Source organism: Anarhichas minor, unplaced genomic scaffold (assembly GCF_050575085.1).
Source record: "Anarhichas minor isolate MPS153535 unplaced genomic scaffold, ASM5057508v1 ptg000045l, whole genome shotgun sequence".
Lineage (NCBI taxonomy): Eukaryota > Metazoa > Chordata > Actinopteri > Perciformes > Anarhichadidae > Anarhichas > Anarhichas minor.
The window spans coordinates 7,972,614-7,995,101 of NW_027466491.1; the positions used below are offsets into that span (position 1 = coordinate 7,972,614).

The window sequence follows — 22,488 nt, forward strand, 5'->3', positions numbered from 1 at the left end:
CTATTCAGTCATTTGATTAATCAACTATTCCTTTCATCACCACACTTTTGTACATATTATTAAACATATATTATACTGCATTATATATTATATTATTATACTCGGAAGAATAAAAGATTAAAAAAGTACTACTTAGAGTAGTGCTGCAAGAATAGAAATATAGTGAAACTCTAGAGCAACTGTAGAAAAATGAATAGATGTGCAGTAGAAAACCATGAAATAGATATATTGTATTGATAACAATAAAGTTCAAAAGTACAATAAAGCATGATAATATATAAATCATTGTCTTTATGGAAATAACCCCAAAATACTATAAAATACCGTAAATGCCTTTAAAAAGTACCATGAATCGCCGTAGAGAATGCACAAGCCCCTATGGGAATATTACAGGACCAATAAAGTTACTTTGTTTTCGGGCTGAGCTCCAGTCGCTTTCGGCTCCAGTCGGAAGTGTTCGGGCGTTGTCGGACTCACCCGGTGCGCCAGAGGGCAGAGCGCCGAGCGCAGCGGTTCACAGCGCTCGAGACAAGCGCCATTCATCTGAGAGGACCGCGGGCACACCTGGTCGGACCGCGGAGAGCAGATTAGCGCCTGAAACAGCTCCACGCAGGTGAGTTCCCATCAGGCGTTACACTTCTGGTCCACCTCCGAACATTTTCAGCTACTTTGACTCACAGAAGCACGGAGAGTTGCAACTTTTTGCAACTTTTTTCGCAACAAACTTTAATAAGAAGGTGCTATTATTGAAGTTAGATACGTGAAGTGTCACGACGTGGAATTATAACTCGTGGTTTAGAAAAAGAGGCATACAAACCCCACAGTTTAAAGTTTGTCATGACTTTGTTTCCCTCCTACCTGTCAACAGCACTCGGGTTAATCACTTGAGGAATGCGGTGCCATTAAGGACGGGGAGCCGACACTTCATATCAACTTTTAAGTTCATTTTCACCCAACTTGTTTAAAAAAAAAAAAAAAGTGATCATGGCCACGGGCGGATTCAAACCAAACGCCACGACGGACTTTTTGGAGGAGTGGAAAGCGAAACGGGAGAAAATGAGAGCCAAAATGCTGGGGGACATAGCCGCAGCCACTGGCGCGCCCATGGGTGCCAGCAACCCAAACAACAACAACAACAGTAACCGCACCGAGCTCACCAATAACGGCAGCCCGGACCGGAGCGCCTCCGCTGGGAACTGCCTCCCTCCCTCCTACGCGGTGGCTCGGTCCTCCTCCGGCACGGCTTTAAAGAGACCCGAGGAGGAAACGCACCCCCCTGCCTCACCCACTGCCGTCTCTCCGCCGGGGAGCGACCTGACGAAGGCCACGCCTCAGACGGAGAAGGCTCCGTGCGACTCCCCGGACTCCAGCCCCATGGCTTGCAATGACGGGGACATGGGAAGCCCGTCGCCCGGCAAGGTCAAGGAGAAGAACAGCGCCGGCGGTCTCAGCGCGAGGAAGGGGAAAGGGCAGTTTGAGAAGAGGAAGCTGAGAGAAAAGAGGAGATCAACAGGTGTTGTCAGCATTCCATCCAGTGAGGTGAGTCAGGCCTGCTTGTGCGTGAAAAGTGAATCTCCCTGCAGGGAAAGCACCTTTTTCTCCACAGGGATGTTACGAGATGAGCAGTTAGTGGATCCTTGTTGCTGTGTTGGGTTTGAATCAGGAGCTGTGTCTTTATTCAGCCGGCTGGGGAAGGATCAGAGGTGGCTGTCACAACTCTTACAAAGACCAGGGGGACAAGTGCTGTCCGTCTAACAAGGATTTAGATCATCTATGAATTGATTTTCGATTAATACTTCAGTTGTTTAGTCCCAGAGCCCATTGTGATGTGTTCAAGTTGATCATATTGACATAAAAGAGAGAAAAGCAGCAAATCCTCACATTTGGGAAGTAGTTTTTGTAAACCTTTGCTTTTTTTAAAATAATAATAAATGACTCCAATGATTAATGGAATAGCAGAACACATGTTGATTAAGTTTAATGGTCTAATTGATTAACGGACTTTTAAATACAAAATAAAAGAGTCAAAAACTGGAAATAAAAGATAAATATCACACAAAACTGAGCTTTGAGGAACCTTAAAAGACGTGAAGCTATACTCTCCACTGATTAAAGTGTCTTCACTCATTTATCCTTGATTCACCAGCACCCCCTTTGCATGTCTGACCCATTATTAGTCAAAGCTTGGGTCCTTAAGTTATTGTTGCATTTTTGTCTTATATTAGATATGGATCTCAGTTTACTCATTTGGATTGTTTTTTTTTTTTCCCTGTTCTTGGCTTTTCTTGGGACAAGGTTAGAAAAATGTTCTCACTTAACACGTTATTTATACTTTGGATTCTGTGTGCGTGTCGGACTTCCGTGAATAATTCAAATCAAAGAAAATGCGTTTCCAAAAGTCTCCAAATTCCTCCCATACACGTGTCTGCTTTAATCAAACCTCTGTGGCGAGATAAATGCAAGCAGCTCTCAGATGTTTGGGAGGGAGGGAGGGGTTGTGGACGTGTGTGTGTGTGTGTGTGTATTGGAAGGAGGTGTTTGGGCGTTCAGTGTTATTGAATTTAAACTCGTGCTTAATTCCTGTAGTTCAGACGCATGCAGGAACTCTGATATGAAGCTTCGGCCGCCAACAAGCACTCATTGGCCACAAATTGTTGGAATAAATGTTTTTATTTTATTAAGGTGGCGGTGGTGTTGTTCCATAACCACCCTGCTTCCCGTATCCCCCCCTCCTCTTACAACTTGGAGTTTGACCAGTTTTGGGGTTGGCGCTCCACATCCTGTTATTAGGTGCTCAGCGGTGCCGAGCGGAGCCGTTTGAGAGCTGGTCACCAGCCAGCCGTAATGCTGGGCTTCAGCTCTCTGGGCCGTGCCAGATATGTTAGACGGAGCCCATAGGCAGCTGATTATGTAGTAAAGTGGGCGAGCGGACTGTTATTTGGGGGGGGGGGTTCAATCTATCTGATGAAGTGGTGAGCTGATTTGTGTGAGCGAGGCAGAGGGAAAGAACTGGAAGTCTCTGATCCCAACTGGAGGCCTGTGGTCTCAGTACAGTCTGCAGACACGTCCCAGAGTGTCCCATAAGGAGACACAGCGAGTACGTTCACATGTCCTCTAGTGTCCCGGCTTTTACAGTGTCTCCAATATTATGCAGTTGTTGGAATCCTCTGGATAGGTATAAAGATGTATGGTGCTAAACTGGCAGCACAGCAGATGTGCATTCCCTTTTACCGAATGTCTCCTCCTGTTGCGTACAAAGAGGACCAAACTATGCAGACGCAGCCTCCCCTCACACAAGCCCTTCCTTTGTGACGTGAATATGAGCGGACAGGTGTGAAAAGAGAAGCCTGGGATTATCTCCCCGCTCGCTCTGTGCAGCATAATAGCTGTTGAGGGGATTTCAGAGCACCGGTGGAACCCAATCTCCTGCCCGTTGAGGCCGTAATGGCCTCATAAAAGCTCCCTGCTTTACCGGAGAAAGGACGCTTCTGCACAGCATCAATCAATAGCACCTCCTGGTCGCTCCAGGAAGGTGTCTCCTTTCTCCCCGCCGCAAAAACCGGAGGGCATTGTCGTTGATGCTGACCTCTGACCTTGCTCCGGACATGCTTATGCAACGGAGGAATGTGGACATGAGTAAGTGTGTGTCAGAGAGAGGTTGAGCATCTCCCCAACACTCGTAGGATAAATGTTTTGGGTTGTTTCCCGTAGGACACGCAGCATGTGGTCCGGTGGCTCATTGTGCGGCTTTTTTACGGCCTCAGTGAGTTATGAGGCCGTGGTCAGACACACAATGGGGAGTGTGAACTTTGTTTCATGTGGACGGCTGGACCTGGTCCACAGAGGCTGCTGCTGCTGCTGGTGGGGGGTGGGGGTGGAGCCCCTCACAGCTATTTGTCAGCTGCGTCACCAAAGAGGTCAATAGGTTTAACATGCGATACTGTGCCGAGCGCTCGGGCAGCTAACACGCTTGTGTTAGGAGGACATGGCAGACGGGAGGGGTCCTCGTCTGACCTGATCCTTTGTTCGTACGTTTAACGTTCTCCAAACATGTCCTCACCTCTCAGACACCGCCGACCCCTCTGGTTGTCGGGAGGAGCGTAGGACTCTCGCACAAACTGCTCAGAACCACCGGCCTCTAGTTCAGGTTCCAGCCGAGATCCCAGAGGTTCCAAAGAAGCCAGATGAGCAGAAATTTTAGAGAACGGTTTTCAAGAATCAAAGAATATTTATAAGTACGTTTTATGATAGTGTGCAGTCATTAAAAACAAGTCAATGTACGATGTGTTACTGTCAGAAAGAGTGAAATATGACTTTATCGACCTTAAGGGAGCAATAAAAAGGGGGAAATATTTGTTTTGCCGAATGTATACTTCAGTTTAACTCAATTCAAGGGATGTTTAAAACAAACATTTGCATTTTTCAAATATTTTGCATAAAAGTCCGCATATTTCAGGGTATGCAAATGTTTGTCTCATATCGAATGAGGCCGTGTGCATCGTTGAGTTTTGCCGTCGTGTGCTCTCTGGCTGCGCTGACATTAATCAGCTAATGCCCGCTTTGCCTCGTTTGCGCACAGATGTGTCTCTGCTCCATGTTGTTCCGCGGTGAGGTTCAGTGAAGGGTGAAGCTGTGTGTTTGGAGGAGGAGGAGGCATGCTGAGAGACCAGTTTGGGAAACATTGGATTCTGTGCAGCTGCAGAGAATGTATGTTTTGACACTGGTTTAATAAAATAAGAGTTTGTTGCCTACCGTGGATTTGTTAGATTTTATTTTGGTGTTACGGGCGGCCGTTTGAAGCTCCCACAATAATATCTGAATATACAATAGATCAACAACATATTTATCTTTAGATTCCTCTTTTTCTGTTTTAATATCTTCCTGAAGGTGTTGTGTGCTTTCACTTTTTGTTCCACTCACTGACGGGGGAAATTAACGGCGCATTCTCTTAGAGCTTTGACACCTTTGTCACACCCTGAATAATGACTCCTGTGACTCGCTCCACTCCTAAAACCCTCGCAGTTTATTAAATATGAAAAAGGCTCTTAATTCACAGCTGTGCAGAAGAATGCACAGATGTTAATTTGCATGTGCTTGTTTCTCTTGCTGTTAAAAGCTTCTCCAAACAAGGTCACATCATCCCAGTAAATACCACAGAGGTTTATCATGGACTTAGGCTAGCATGGAGCTATTTGGGCTGGCTGTTGTTTCCTCTTCATTCACTAGTTTAACTACAGGAACATTAAACTCTTTAATTCAAACACATGTTTCAGCCAGAAGAGCCAGAACACGTTGTTAGGTCTACTTACTGGAGTGAACTCTGGACTGTTTACGGGGGCCACTGTCACTGGAATGTTTGAAAGGTGGGGGGGGGGGGGGGACTAATGGAAATAAAGGTTCCAGCTGAGCTGCTCCGTGAAATTTTAGGGAATTCCACGGAGGGGACGAAGGAGGAAGTGTTGTCTGCTTCTAGCTCGGGGTCTCTCAGCACCTCATAAAACACGCAGCGCCCTCGTAATGGGCCGTGGCACCGGGTTCTGTTCGGTTTGTCAGAATGTTACGTAAACTTCAGGTCCCATTAAAGTGGCCCCTGACTAGGTGAGGGTCCATTATGCTGTCAGGTCGCATCTCATCACTGGATTAGAGCTGAAGGGGCTGTGAGAAGGAAATATGACCACAAGTCCGTCAGCCCGCTACCTCACCCTGTCCCTTTCTCTTTACTGGTTCTGATTTAAATGGTTCTGTAGCCTTTAGTACCCAATGTTGGCTCCTAAGAGAAGGTTTTCTAACCTCAGCTGATCTTCTGACAACGTACTGTGCAGATACCGTGATACATCTCAAAGTACTGGATTTATTTGGCATCATTACTGAAACTCACTAGTACTGAAAGGTTTACCCAGCTCATTTGTTGTTGGGTGAAATATTAGATGCGTGTTCTGCTCGATATTTAGAGTTTAAAGTCCCTTTTTTTAAATCCAGGTCACTGCTCTGAAGTTATGGCTGCTCACGAGCTTTACGGGAACAGACTGTAGATTAATTCTGAAGGACAATGGACCCCCTGCACAGCATGCACAGGAATGCACAGTCATGCAAAACCTGCAGAGCCTCCGAGCACTGGTGTCCAGTGAGGAAGTGAGAGAGAGAGAGGCTGCTCGTTCAGCCACTAACACAACTCAGATCTCTGTGCTTTTATCCCAAAATTGAGGGTAAAATAGTCGACGTCGGCATGAACGAGCACTGAAACTGTTTTCCCAACAGAGGAGCGTCAGGACTCAGTGTTCGTGCGAGACATTACTCACCTCGCTGCTACTGCCTGAGTGACACCATTGCTGTCTTTGTGGCTAATTTTTAACTGCCGAGTGTGTGCACATCCAGAACATACACGTTCTGCATCTATTAACCATTGTTATCTGGATGTCAACTCTCTAAAGTAAACTCCTAAATAGAGCAGAAATGATTGATCCTCTGGAATGTGCAATCGTTCATATGTTGAAAAGGGTTGTGCTGAGTAAACTGGTTTAAACCCAGTGTGCTTCTTAACCCGTGTAAATATTTAACCCAATCCACTTTGACTGTTCTCCCTGCCGGCGCTGACCTCTGTCACAGTGAATGGTCTTTGTCTGACCCGGGATTCAGCCCGTTGTTTTGCTCTGAACGTTCAAGGAGAACTCAAAAATGTTCACCTTTTGTTTCAGAGCGTCTCTTGTTATTCCCTTTGTCGTATCGAGGAGTGGGTGAGTGTCTGTCGGGATTTTGTGCGAACCTATTTGTCGGACATTCCTGTGTGTTTTGCTGACGACTGTGGGGAATTGGTGAGTCAGCCCTAATCAGGCCACTCTGCATGATAAGGCATTTGGGAGCCCGTCTGTTTGTGTTCATTAAAGTAGAATTACTTGGAGACCCAAGTCTCTGTCTCTCCACTCTGGTCTACGTTTGATGTTTTTTCACTCTTCTGAACACAGTGGGGGAGGGGGGGGGATCTTTGTAACTTTTTCAATATAGAAGATGAATGAATCTTACTCTTGCAAATGACGTGAGAGAGTGATGAGACGGTAGCTGACTGTGTGGCTCATATCTATAACTAAACATCGAACAAAACGTTCGGAAATTAGTGTTTGGTAGATTATTTCTCTGTTGTAACAATGCTTCAATAAATGTTATAGCGTTGGAAAGCCTGTTTATTTACCTTTCAAACGCTGCCCCATTTGTAAGGATCATGCATTTGTGGGATGAGCAGCACAGCTGAGTATGTGGGTTGCGCCCATGAAAAATTTGCCGAATCTTCTCTGCCAAACAGCTTATTCTGCTGTTGCTATCGACTCTTGTTCGGTGTTGTTTGGTGGATTGGATGATTGAAGTCTATCAGTAACAAGGAAGAAACAATTTTACAATGTATTCATTTAACAAACAGGAGCCTCAGTAGCGTGTGGAAGAACCATACACAGCCACAACAGCCTGGCACCTCCTCCTCATGCTGGTCACCAGCCTGCTCACACACTGCTGTGGGATGGCATTCCACTCCTCAAGCAGGATTTGTCGCAAGTCGGCCAACGTGGTTGTGTTGGTCACTCTGGCACGAACAGCACGCCCAAGCTGATCCCACAAGTGTTCAATTGGGTTGAGGTCAGGACTGCTGGCAGGCCATTCCATCCTCTCTACTCCCAAATTCTGGAGGCAGTCTCTGATAAACCGCTCTGTGGGGGCGAGCGTCTTCATCTTGGAGGATGGAGTTCGGTCCCAGACTCTGGAGAAATGGGATTGCCACCGGTTGCAGAATCTCATCTCGATATCTCTCTGCATTGAGATTGCCTCCAACGAAGACGAGCCTCGTTTTTCCAGTGATGGAGATGCCGCCCCACACCATCACACTGCCTCCACCAAAAGGTGTTACTCTATCGGTGCAGCAATCAGCATAGCGTTCTCCCCGTCTTCTCCACACTTTGACCCTACGATCCAACTTCCTTAGACAGAATCTGGACTCATCGCTGAACATAACGTTCCTCCACATGTTCAGGCAGAGAAGATTTGGCAAATGTTTCATGGGCGCAACCCACATACTCCGCTGTGCTGCTCATCCCAGAAATGCATGATCCTTACAAATGGGGCAGCGTTTAAAAGGTAACTAAACAGGCTTTCCAACGGTATACAATTTATTGCCAAGAAGCATTGTTACAACAGAAATAATCTACCAAACACTAATTTCCGAACTTTTTGTTCAATGTTTATAAAACGATACACCTCTATCACCATATAAGTCATTTCATATCTCGATAATGATACACTGATGCATGTTTACATGTCAAGATATCGCATGTTTTCTGCTAGTTCAATAAATAGATATTCTATATGAAAGAACCACATGGTATTTGGCATTCAATTAGGATATAATTCAATTGAAAGAGGATAAATTACTTTAATTTTCAGTACATAAGTTGGGTTCCAGTTTGAGATGTGGAACCTCCACCAGGTCAGTCGTTGTAACTTTACGTGGAACACATTGTGAGTTATAGTCAATAGTTCAACACCAGTGCTTTCACATCTGAAGCGGCGACAGTCCTCTGCTCACTCTGCCGTTTTATCTCATGAGGGACAATACGCCTCAGTTCTGTTTGTATGAGTGAATGAACACCAACAGACTGATCCTGTCCGCGGTCGAACAGGTTTCACGCACTGCCTCCGTGTTATGTCACCATGGATCCCGCTCAGACACTTTCCTCCTGATGATAAGCGTCACTGTTATCTGACCAGCTGATTTATTTATTTTTTTTACACGTGTAACCAAACCTGCTTCTGAGGAAGGATGAATAAAACATCGACTCGGACGGAGGAGTGATGGCTCAACAGGATGATGGTTTGGGTTCTTATTTCCTCCCATGGAGAGGACAAACTTTCATTTTCACAAACTGAACTGCAAGAAAAATATCTCAATGCTGAACTTCAATGGTGCTCTTGGCTCCTGTGTTGCCCTCGAATGAAAACAAATAGGATTTATTAGAGCAGGACACATGAAGATTTATGTGGTAATTCAGACCCAAGTGAAAATATTTTCAACGCCAGTGGATTGATTAGATTTTCCTCTTTAGACAGACTGAATGTAATATACATGTAGAGGATTTTACCACCATGGCTGTATGAACCACCACAGAAGGTCTCTCTTCAAAAGGACACGGTATTGAAACCAGTGGAGGAATGCAGCTGGAAATGGAATAAATGTGTGTGGACCTAAACTGGCGAAGACACAGGGCCTTGATCTCTAAGCCTTTCTTCCCAACAAAGGAGCGAGAAGAGCCTACCTATTATCAAGCTCATGCCTTGAAGCTGGAGTGTCTTTGTGCATGTGCTTGTGCATGTGTTGTGTTTACCGAGGCTGTGTGCCACTCGACACACAACGCTGGAGGGAGTGATCTTCTACTGACTGCACCACCCACAAAAAGCCTCGTTTAATCATTCCAGCTCTCTCTCTCTCTCTCTCTCTCTCTCTCTCTCTCGCTCGCTGGCAAATTACTTTTGGCTCTTTTGTTGTGAGGGCTCTGTTGTATAATACAAAGTGTGTAGTACATGTACACTCATTTCCTTCTGTTTCAGTACGGCTTTATTTATCCCCGCATGCGAGGGCAGATGTGTGAGGCGGCTCACAGTTTTTTTTCTGATCATGAAGCTGATTGTACGTGTTCAATTCTCCCCGGAGCAGCTCTGGCACAGAAGCCTTCAGTGTTGTTGACTGGCTATCACTCGTGACGTGCTACCAATCAGATCATGCTGTGGGCGGGACATTGAGACAACAGAGTGCTGACTACAGGCAGAGACAGGTAGCTGCATCAAAGAATAGCACATTTGTTGCTGAGTTGTGCATCGTCCATGCTACGTGCTGTAAAGCGTCTTACTAAGCAACGATCACAGCAGCTGTTTCTCTGCTTTCTCCCCTCACTGGATAGCAAACTGTTGCATGATGGATGCTGCTTCTAATTGTTTTTTTTTTTTTATCTGTTGCTGTCTGGCCACAAACCGTGTCCAAAACCCTTCAGTGAACGTTGAACAGACGGATGTAGAGGCGTTTCAGTCATGGCTTCGTGGAAGAGAAGCCGCGCGGCCTCTCTCTGTGGCGTTAACCTTTGCCTGTGGCGCTGACGGCCTCCTGAAAGATTCATAGCCAATGAAACTTCTCAGTTCAGCGTGACAGATTGGATTTTTGTCACAGGCTGCCCTTGTTGATTGTATGCTTTAAGTTTACATTTTTGTCTGGTCCCCTTTCTTCATATTCGATCTGTCTTCTGGTATTTGGAAGGTCACACAATCAAGTGCAAGCAGTCGTCGGCCCGCCGTCGTGTAGAGGACAGAGGATGGGTTTAGCGTGTCCTCCTGGGAGTTATTTTGAGATGTTACTGGATGTAGACAGAGTGCAACAACTTCATGATTGTCACAGTGGATGAAAAAAATGCAAGTCGCCCCAGCCAGCGCATGACGTTTACATTCAAATACACCTGCCTTATCACAAAGTGGAGCCACTAGTTGAGACATTGCAGGTTGGGCCTATACAGTCTCTTCAGAATGTCAAAATAACTGAAGAAAAACTTCCCTACACATTGCTTTCTTTGAGCCAAAGAAAAGGGAATTACCCATTTGTGGCCACAAAATTGAACACAGTCCTCTGTAATCTTTTTTTGTTGCCAACAAGCTCCATAAACGAAAGTGGTTAGTTTGAGGTATTGCATTAGAAATGGTTTCGGTTGGTTGGGAGCGATATCGCCTGAGGGGGTAGCGGCTGCCTGAGAAGAAAAGTTCTCGGGAACGCCATGACCGCTCAAGTTACGAGGAAGTTTGTTTGTGGAGATTTTTATGTGGAAAGCTGCAGTGATTAGTACATTTTACATTCTTTCAGTTTCCCACATGCATTAAAGGGGACACATCGTGGAGAACTTGCTTGTGCACATACATGTGGGTATCTGGAGGGCCTACCGACCCCCAAAACTGTGAGATAAAGACATCCGAGTCAGTGGTTTGATGGCTGCCTGGATAAGAAAATGTGACTCAACAAGTCATTCATATTTGGCTCGCCCCCATGGTTTCTCACGCAGAGCCACCTTTGCAAAAGAGCGCCATATTGTTCTCGCAAGCCAATCAGAGCAGACTTGGCTTTTTTGGGAGGAGGGGCTTAAAGAGACAGGTGCTAAAACGAAGCGTTTCAGACGTACTACGAATACAGGTTTATTCAGACAGACAGTGTGTGAAACATAATGTGTTTTTTGAATAATAAAGCATGTAAACATGTTCTAATAGAAACCCCAAATACACGTATGAACCTGAAAATGAGCATAATATGTCCCCTTTAAATTGAGTGAACAGATACTTCGCTGGCCGTACAAACACCTACATATGTAGCTTCTAGTGCCTTATGTACAAAGCACTGTAATTCATCATGGCAGTAGTCTGTGCAGCTCTGGCTGTTAAAGCTCATTTCCAGCTGCTTGTAACTTCTGTTTAAAGCTTTAATTTGTTGATTGCCTATTGTACAAGTAGATTGTTAAACAATACCCAATCGCTGGTTTCTTTCATGAAGATAACTTTGGTTATCTAGCGCAATTGAAATAGCCCGATCCTTTCTAGGACAGACGGGAGTTCCACTGAAAGAAAGAAACCAACCTCAAAATCAGATGAATCAATTTCTACAGTTTACAGGAGCGCATCCATGTGATCCCAGAGGGACAAGTGGAATTCCTTTTCTTATTTGCGGTGCTCGTTCTCTCCTAGTCGCACGGTCTTGGCAGGAACCAGTATTTACGTACTGCATGCTCTTCTACTGCGAACCGGTTTTTCATTTCCAAGCTCGTGTGATTTTGTCACATCATGTGCTCGTCTGCTGTCATCATCGGCCAGGTACCTTAAAAGTAGAGCCGGGCTTGAATTGAGAGTCTGTGTGGTGGACAGGCTGTAACCTTTGCCGGCCCGTGCTGTTAGCTGCTGGTGGGGGAGTTCAGACAGTGCTTAGCATGACTCATGGTCTGGTTTGGTGTCTGCCAGCGGACAAACACAATGGCCTCTGTACACAATAGTCCAGCCTCCCTCCTGCTGGAATGCTAAACATGCTTCAACGGTTTCCGATATTGTATATCAGTATTGAGTTCCTCCACAACGCACCCCCCACCTACAAACACCCACAGCACCCTTTTTATATGGATATTAAATATGACGCTAGCACAGAATCAAATAAAGGATTTATCTTTAGTCTTTGTATCAGTCAGTTGATGTTAAAGTTCAGCAGTCTGGTTGCTTTTGATCATTTTCATGTAATTAAATCTGTTTTTCTAAAAAGGCACACTTTATAAAGGGTTTATCAGGGTCTGACTTTATTAATGTCCCAATGATCCAAATGTTACATTTGAAACACAGACGACTCTAAGACCAGAGTACTCTGTGGAAGGGGCCTTACGATCCCAAAGTAGCCCCGCCCTAATACCCTGCTTTAATGTCTAAGTTACTAAATGAACATCATGCTGTATTGAAGAATACTTGAAACTAGAGACTGAGACCATAAACTCATGTTTACAATGTTTACTGAGGTAATAAATCAAGAGAGAAGTAGAGTCATTTTCTCATAGACTTCTATACAATCAGACTTCCAGAGGAGTCGCCCCCTGGTGGACATTAGAGAGAATGCAGGTTTAAGGTACTTAAGCGTTGGCTTCACTTTTTAGAACTGGAGGTTGCCGCCTGGTTGTAACAATAAAAAATCTTTATGGCTGATGTAAAAACATGTAATCATTAACTTATTAATATTTAATATTACATATGACTTATCATTATTATGCATGCAGAGAGAGCTGATGGGTTTTTCACAACCTAGGAAGCTAAAAGTTGTTCTTATTAATGGCTTATAACTCTAAACAACACTAACGCATTAATAAATGAACTAAAAGTCCTCTTCTGTGAATATAAAGAGTGAAAATGATTCCACGATTCTGTTTCTTTAAAAGGGAAAACACAGACGAGGCAAAGAACAGTCAAAAGAACAACTGGAACGTCACTCCTTTTTAGATTCTAATTCTAAACCGGAAGTGTTTAAACGTGCAGTGCTTCTGACTGGAAGTCGAGGTCCTCTGGGACCTGCGGTGCATTCATGAACATGATTATTGTGGTGGTGCAGACAATCACATGCCGAGCTTGTCCTCTTCTGCTCCGGACTTTCTGTTCCCACCGTCTCTCTGCAGGAAACTTCTTGGTGTTTAAGTAACAAGCTGCTCTGAAATACCACGAGCGGTAATAACTCCCCTTTGTGTTGTCACATAGCACGCTCGTTTCTCAGCCATCTTTACCGCCGGTCCACCCTCCTCCCACTCACTCAGAGTTAATGGGAGGCCTGTCGTTTTTGAGAAAGTGTCCACCCTCCACTTTGAGTCCTTCTTAAGTGGAGGATTCGGCCTGTCTTCCTGCACAGGAGGGAGGAGGATGGAACTCTGAGGGTAACGCAGCAGTATGCGCCTGCCACCAAACATCCGAGTAAATCTCTTCTGCCTCGGGGGAGAATGATTTATAACGGGGGGGATCAATTTGCCCCCGAGATCACTTACATAATGTTACAGTGCACGTGGTGTTATGCAACTGAGTCCTAGCACAGGAGCCGTGTTGATGCACCTCTTCTTTAATCAGGAGGACGCTTTGGGATTTCGCAGACGAGACAGGTTCTCGAGTCTCTAGCTGTGTTGTTTGAAGTCTGGATTATTATTTGCAGCAGGGATGTTGTGACACGTCTCATTGTGACAAGTGTTGGTTCAGGACCTGCTGTGAGCTGTGAGCGAGGTGCGTTCAATTCATCTGGACGTGATTTCCAGTCGGCTTCCTCATTTGCATGCAAAGCTCTGCTGCTCTCTGTCTGTCTCTATCTGTCTCTCTCTCTGTCTGTCTCTCTCTCGTTCGTTCGTTCGTGTTTTTAAGGAGGAGTTGCCTTTCACTTTTCAGACTTGAGTGTTCCGTACAGAGTATCAAGGGTTCAGAATAGATTTTTTATATCAATCAAATTTATGCTCAACAAGTTTGGGTTTGGCCTTAGGACATGCCTGAATGCACACTCTTTTGCTTTGCACTCTTTGTCTCCATCCCTTTCTCTTCCTCCCTACATAGCCCCCCCCCTGATAAGCGGGTTGGGCTTATTCCAAGGATATCCATTAGCCAAATACTGAACTAATTCCCCCACTCAATCTCTTGCTTTCCCTCGTTTCTCTGTCTCTCCCTCCTCCCCTCACATACTCGCCAAATCCAACCCTCTTTTTTTTCAAGATGAGCCACAGCAGGGCGCGGGGTCGTGGTAGACTGCGGAATGACGGGCGGCCATTCCTGTCCAGCGCCGAAGAAAAAGCAGTTCACTTGTCCAGAGTACCCGCGGCCTAATTTTCCCAGAGTCTCACGAGGAGAGCCAGCGTTCTCATGAATAACAAACAGAGCTTTTCTCGGGGGAGTGAGTTCACACCGACTCTCTGCCTCTCTGCTTTCTCACCTACGATCTTCAGGCTGCTTCTGAAAGCCCCGCACAGTTTATTGCACATTTTCTGGTGGCGATCCTCTCTGCGTGCTAGACTTAAGGAGAGGGAGCAGCGGGATGAGCATGCTGTAAATCCACCTGCTCCAAAAGAACAACAAACACAGCTGACTCCATGCATCTCACAGGAGGACGTTGACAAGCCGATGAGGCATGCACAAGACTTTATTTATTATCCTCCAGCTGCTGTCATCTCACACCTTTAGCTTTGAAGGCAGTTCTGCTGGCGGATATCCGTCCTCAGTCAAATTTCTCATATCCTTTCTGTGTCCTTCAATCACAATATCGACGGTTCTATCCCCGTCTCCTTCTGTCTGCATGTCAAAGTGTCCTTGAGAGAGACACTTAACAGTGTCTGTCCAATACTTTACTTAAGATGTGTTACACTCAGGGGTCAAAACTCTTGTGTGCGACGATGAAAATAGTGGCATCTTTAAGTGTTTACTTACCCAGGTGGAGGAAAGCTCTAGAGCTCCTATAGCTTAGCAAACTGAGTGGCTTTTCTACTCTGACATCCTCAGAAAAAAAGGAAGAAAACTGGCAAATAACTGGAAATGTGCACATAGACAGAGGGGGGGGGGGGGGGGATAACTAGCCACATCCTCTCTTATTTGTATGTAAATACAGAGATGCAGCGATGCGTTGAATCAGCCCTAGAGAACTAGACGGGAATGGAGAAGGGAAATGTTATTGTTGCTGTGAGCTCGTGCACTGACGTGTGTGTGCGTGTGTGTGTGTGTGTTGTTGCGTCGGGTGGAGTGCTGAGGAATGCACTAATCATGCAACTGTGCTCTGCCCTGCCCTTGCCAGCCACATTGCCCTTTGTCTGCACTTGGCAACCATTTCTCTCTTTCCATACAAGACACAGCGACGTAAAGGTACAAAGCAGCTAAAGGAGCGGGACACCTTTACTGTCTTGGTCTTCCAGGAAGAGATGAACCCCCCCCCCCCCCCCTCCCCCAACATCCCAATCCTGCCTTCTTCTCTCGCGGGAATGACGGGAATGTTGTGACACAATTGGTAATCCAGGCCGAACTGCACCACAGAGCACAATAGCTGGTATTCAGAGTGTCTTCTCTCTACTCTCTCACAGCCTCCACAGCTCCTCACCTGTCCCAAAGGGTGTAAAACATCCTCGGATATCAGCGCCGGTCAGCGTTTATCACATGCCGTTTTCCTGCAGTATGCAAACAGAAGCAGTGTGTCCTGCAAGACCTTCATGTTCACTGAAACCTATTTAATGAGGCGTTAAACTCTCCACAGTTAAAACAGCCAGAAACTGTCTGCACAGGAGCTGCGTGCTTTGCATAGCAGAGAGATTTCTTCTGAGCTGAAGCATGAGACGTATTGTTTCCTACAACACGCTGCGCTCTACTTTCCTGCAGCTCTTCTGATTTGATGAGACGCTGTAACCGGTTGCATTCCTACCAGATAAAAACATAATCTTGGACTCTGGCACATGGTTTGATCGTTTGGCCTGAAGCGCAGTGCATTTTTCATTAGGCTTATTTAAACTCCCTCCAGAGCGTTCCTCACATTATTCTCCATGTGGAAATTAATAATTGACAGCAGAAAGTAGAGCTTTGAGATGCAGTGACGTTTATGCATTTGTTGCTGACAGCACAGCTATCAAATTGACCTTTGCTTTTCTAATATAATTGGACAATGTTTCCAATTCAGAAACGGTGAGTTATTTCCTCATTCATCAGGTCCATAGTGTGACTGACTGGTCCGTCTCTCTCTACTTTTCCCAACTTGTAACAACTCAGGAGGTTGGTATCTGGACATTGGTATCTAACACCACAACTAAAGCTTTGAGGATTGCTCATGTGCAGAATGGAAACTCTCTTTAGCCAATAGTGCTGCATCGGGTCCGCTCACCTCTCCTCCATGACAGATTGTTACCACGATGTATTAGATTACAGTCGAGTCAGGTAACCGAGGATTCACCTGTGACTTAGTCGTGACGGATGCACTGAGGTGATTACAAGTTCTGCAACTCCTAAGTACTTAAGCAGTACACTTTGTAAAAGATTACTCCAGACTCTCTGAAGTGAAACTGCATAAAACCATCTGTATCTTCACCATTTTATAAAGTAATAATGAACTGATTGGCGGTATAGCCTACTTAAGGCCCACGCTACATACGTCACGAATAACTAACTGCATTCACTATCGCTCTTAAATTGCCTTCCACTGGATTTAATCAGCGTCTTCATTTCAAGCTCCAATTTAAAGTACTTGTTTTAATTTGGGGTTAATGTGAGCTAAGTGGTTGGTGGTGCTTGAGCACAGCAAACAACAAGGTGACAATCATGGTATCTAATTAAAAATTGCCACCTAAACGTATTGAGAGGTAGATGTCCAACCAGGATTGCAGTGGCACAAGTTAGAGTAACTGGGACATTGTTGTCTGGGTTTTTAAATTTCAATATTCAAAAGCTTTGAGCAGCACAAACACAAGTCTGTAGACAACCATTGTGTTGGGATGGCGACGGAAGTAAATAAGTAACTAAAGATTTGTTTATAAAGCACTTTTATCAAATAGAAGTGCTTTAAAATACAATAAGTAAGCACTACATATCAAAACAGGCAGGATATAGAAAGGTAAGCAGACTTCACCACGAGGGTCTTACAACCGAAAACCGTCTGTTTCTTGTTATTTAGGATTTAACTTGACATTAAAGTTTCCCAGAGAATAGACGGCCAGTTCACAGCAGTGGGTCTCCTCAGGGAGAGGAGGGTTAACAGGAGTTGTAACATTCATAAGTTAGTACAACTGTTTGTCTTTCCACTTCCCTGCAGAGCCTTTATGGCCTGTTGCAGGACCAATTTACTCTGTTGGCTTTACAGCATCTATAAACACACGGAGCCAGTGTAATTATGTAATGTGAAATGCAACCGGATGAAATGTCGGGAAGCAAAGTACGAGACACGATAGCACGTCGGTGAAACAAAACCCTGTTTAACCCAGCGAACCTTTTTCTAGTATATTTAACACCAAATAACGCGATGAAAGGAAGGCTCCAAAGACGGCTCCAGCAGACAAAGAGTTGTAAAAGCTGTGTCCGTGTCTGCTGGTTGACCTGCAGTCGTTCCTGCAGTAAACGGAGATTAAATATAAGATCAAAAGAGAAACATGATGCATGTAGGGCTGGACGGAATAGGTGGAGGAAAACGGATTTAAAAAAACTCAAGCCAAAACAAATCTCATCAATGTATCGTCATCGTGGGAGAGACTATCGTGAACATTTTTCGGATTGTTTTAATGCCCAGCCCTAGTTTTATGTCACACCAGTGTGTGCTTTGCGTCACTGTTCTAATAGAAGCTTCTACCGTCACTCTATTATCATCTCAAAGTACATTGTAGTCAAATGAAACGTGTGAAAGATATGTGAGCCTTTATGAAGCAATTACAATAACTAAAAGCACATCAACCTTTTTCTGCATATATGTGCGTGTGTACTTGCAGAGCAGCGAGTGACGTCAATGTAAGTCCTGTCATTGTTTACTTTGGTTACGTGCTTTGCTGCATGTCAACACACACTATCAGATCGCTTTCTGTGGAGCTTGCGCTCTTCATTAGAGAGGAATTCATTTGAAATTACTGTAATTTGTGTAACTGTGGCAAGTTATTCTCCACATTTACTGCATCATTTGCTCGGGTTTTTTGCACCAAGCATTTTGGGATATGCAGTCGACTGAAACCATAACTCAAGGGTTGTTACGGCTTCTACAGTCCAAATTGGATTTTGTCCGTAGGGGAAAATGCATTCCGCCGCTGTTTTCGTGGTAGGAACTGCAGTGTTGATTGCTCCAGAGAGTTTGTCTTGAGGACAGCAGATGGTAGCTTGGAAGTTTTCTCAGCGTGTTCTCGGCCCTTGAGGGACAAGGAAGGAGGGCTGGTGCGGAGTCCGCCTGCATGGAAAGACCAGACCCCTGCCCCAAAAAGATAACGGCCCTTTTTGACCCCATTAATGCCGGGAAGGACGTAATCCGTGAGGAAAGAGAGAGAGAGAGAAAGGGCCGCGAGCATGCAGCAGTAAGAGGCAAAAACATTGTTCCCTCGAGTGGAAATTACATACCATAATCACAGACTGCAGCCACACACACACATCCACATCCAGCTTCTTCTGCCTTCATCAGACCTCCTCACTCATTGTTGAAGAGCTTCCAGGGATGTTTGTTTTTTTACAGGAAGTGTTTGCTGTTTCCCAGTTCCTGACTTCTTAGGAATTCTGAGTAGCTTTTCGGTTGATTCAATTGAATTCACTCAAAGATGTCAGTGCGCATACTAAAGTCACAATATTTTCATGAAATAGGAGAAGCTGCTGGACAAGATTTAAAATAAATTGCGGGCTGTGGTGAGACGTGTTCCGGGAACATCTGAGAGAGCAGAAAGCCAACTTTTATGTTTAATTGGCAGCGGCTTTCCAACGTTATTGCATGAAATGAATAATAAAATTAAAACAGAAATCTACGGCTATCAATATATGAATCGGTGTGAAAGAAGGTCTGACGCCACAGCCGACCCGTCACACAAACACAACTTGATTATTGAATCCAAATTCATAACAGTTTTGAGTAAGAAAGTAAGAAATATGTTTAGGAACTAAAACTCAAAGATTCAACAAAGTGAAAGATTACGTATTTGATACGGACTCTAATTAAAATATGTTTAATTTTGAACTGTGTCAAGTCAAGTTTATTAATATAGCCCCAAATTATAAATCCTAAATTTGCTTTGCAGAGCTTTATCGGTTCCAACACACGATACCGACTTTCTTTAGACCGTCCATCGGATCAAACATTTAACCCTTTAACGGAATTAGAGAAGGAACACTGACACACATGCAATAGCTGTTATGCAGAGTAGACAGAAATAAATATAATGAAGTTACAGTATTGAGAGACACAGTGACAATATTAGCTCAGTAAAGTAGGACCTGGACCTGGACCACAGAAAGCCCCTCTGTAAGGACACACACACGGCATATACATGAGAGAGCCACAGAGGGGGAGAGGCAAAGTTATGAAAGCATTTTGGAACATAATCATGTAATCTCAAAAAACAGTATACCATGAAGATATAATGTATATAGTTTGGAATTGAGACAGATTTTTATGGAGCTCGCACCACATGAGCCGCCGCAGGGCCACTTTATCGGCCCTTTAATCGTCCTTAACTAAGCATAACACACAGAGGATCGGCCAACAAAGCGTCTTTTGTTCGTCCTCGGCCTGAGGCGAGCACATGCAGAGCGAGCCCACTAGTGCACGAGAAGAGGAACTCACTTTCATCTCCATCGTCTCGTGTTTTGATACGTGCCTGCTGTACCTGCCAGAGAAATGACACTGCTGTCTAAGTGTGTTTGTTGTGAGGCCTGTAGATAATATCTCTTCGCTTATTGAACACTGGTTCAGCTCAGGGACCGGCGGCCCGTCTCGTCTTATTAATCTCTCATCATGCGCAAAGTCAACACCAGTGTCGTCTGTGTTTAGGTCTAACTTTTCTATTTGGCTTTACTCGCACGAACATCTGCAATGGGATAGCCGGTCCGGTCTGGCCCGAGTGGTCAGCGGCCACACAAGTTTTAACGGTTCCGCCAGATGTTATTTTCACATTCGGCAGCTGCACAGGAGGGATGAGGGATGATGGATGAGGGATGGTGGGGGGGGGGGAGATGTTATTTTCCTAAGTGTCTGCTACTCATCTCTGCTGGCGAGGAGAGCCGACTCTGGAGAGAACGCGGAGCAACCTGCCAAAGCAAACCCACAGATACTCGATGAGTGTCCCACCGCCGTGTCTCTGGGGATCTACTCGCAGTTCATTGAAATTCCTCTGATATTGGAACCTGGCTCGCCGCTCGCTGATCACCCGTTACCCCAGAAGTAGAGACTCGCACGCACCGTCGCTACTGTGGCTCTTATTCATTTTCATAGAAAAAAATCCCCTAACTTCTGCCCTTCTCTTTGGTTCTTATCATCATCAGCCTCATATTTGTTGTGCTCATTTATGACTATGCTCAAGGACCTCTTGTGGTTACAGGGATTTAAGGTTAGGCATTATACGAGAAGTTTTTAATCGTTATTTTGACTTTAAAGACAGGAGGGACAACTGAGTGAGATTCAACTCGTCCTCGTTTGGGTGAGAGAGTGAAACACACCTGCTGGAGATCTGCGTTCACTTTTCTAGTTTCTCGTGACTTTTTGTAGTTTTTCTCTCAACTCACAGAAATCCTGGCAAAGTCCTGTGGCTCTGAGTGCTGGTTATTGAGCCGTCAACTCTCATTCTATTGCTCCACTTAGTGATGAACGCAAATAATCTGGTTATTGTCATGTAAACAAGAAACACCTTCATTAAAGGCTTTATCTTTGGTTCTTTCACTATTTACATCCTACTCTTTTGATTGATGTTGTTGCAACAGTTTCTTGATAGAGATCATCGACTTCTCATCTCACTGTCGACCTATTGTGTGATTTTCCTGACTTTATCCACCCTCCACCTGCCTCGTGTTGACTTATCACTTTTTCAACCCGGGTATATCAGTCGAGTCCCTGTGAACACCCTGTAATTGTCTTGGTTTACAAAGGGAAGACTCTGTAATCAGTGCATACTTTTGGTTAAAAATGGTACCAAATGGTTTGAGAACGTGTTGTTGCGGTGACGTCGTTACCTTGCTCGCGGGCTCACATGTGTGCAGCTATCAAACCTGGACGCTGAAAGTTGCATCCCCTATTTTACATCTTATTTCCACCCTCTTACGGCTCACGATGAAGGAACTCTGAAGGTGTAACTACCTTTTGTATTTTGATTGTAAATGATTTCTCGCCGTATCCATCATCCGGCTTCCCTCGCTTTCATCTGAAATGGCCTTTTCTCTCCACGGGAGTCTTCATGAATAGAAATGAAAAAAGGGGGAACGGTATTACATGGAGAGCAGGCTGGCAGACGTGTGCTTTAAATAGAAGTATTCCCTGTGTTTTCCACTCATTGTTTTTCTTCCCAAGCCGTGTCAATCATAGCTCCGGTAGCCTCCAGAGGCCTCTCTCCTGCCGCGCCGTGCGGTAGGTAGATGGCACTCGGTCCCTCTGTTTATTTGGAGGAGCTACCTCTCTGGGCTTTAACAGGGCTCAACTGTGAATTCCACATGTGGGCTCAGCCACGCGGGTTGTCATGCAACATGAGGCAGAAATGGATACCTGGTATTAAGAGGCACTTAAAATGTGGCATCGCTTTTCATTCCATATTTTTATGTGATTTATTGTTGGGCACATTTTGGCTTTGGCATGGGTTTGATGCACTTTTTGTGGGTTCATGGCACATGGGTAAGGCAATTTTAACGCCACGAATCCCACCAGAAATACACCCAAAAAAAGTCATGTCCTGTGATTAATTAGCCAATAATAAAAGGTGTATGAACAGGTAACGGAGGGTACAAAATGAATTAGAACAGGTGGATTCATCCCTTTTGTAGTGGAAGGGGCCTCACTATGGGTTGTGTTCCAGGTGGTGTGCATTATAAGGAAATTGTAAATTCACAGACTAGTTTTTACAGCGTGTCTACAAACAGCACCTTGTGCTCGTGGCATTCTTCTGTTAAAGTTATTACTGCTATGAAAATTTCCATTCTTTGAGAACAAGGGAACATCTTGAAAAAGATGGAAACTTCGTGGGGAAAAAACCCCACAAAAGAGCCAACAAGACAAAGAAGACAATTTATTTCCCATAAAGCAGCCTAATCCCATTGATGAATGTGATTTTTAAGAGTCAGGCCTAGCCTACAGATGTATCGTCCAAAATAATTGAATTGTGACCTGCTCCAAAGCTGCAGGGTACGCTGCTTGCCAGAGGTATTTGTTATGTTTCTACAAGACGCTGTATCTTTAATTAGGCTTAGAAATCAGGCCAGACCCTTTTTAAAACGACAAAAAGCAAACGATCTCCGGAGGAAGCC

At 44.8% G+C, this 22,488-nt stretch overlaps 1 protein-coding gene across 1 annotated transcript in view; it reads left to right on the forward strand.

Annotated features, from left to right (window-relative positions):
* Nucleotides 1-735: 735 nt before the first annotated feature.
* Nucleotides 736-22,488, forward strand: part of pawr (PRKC, apoptosis, WT1, regulator) — a 43,948-nt gene continuing 22,195 nt past the window's right edge. The window contains exon 1 of the mRNA XM_076111808.1: nt 736-1,539. Coding sequence (XP_075967923.1) covers nt 985-1,539 — 555 coding nt within the window. The 5' untranslated portion in view covers nt 736-984. The remainder of the gene's footprint in view (nt 1,540-22,488) is intronic.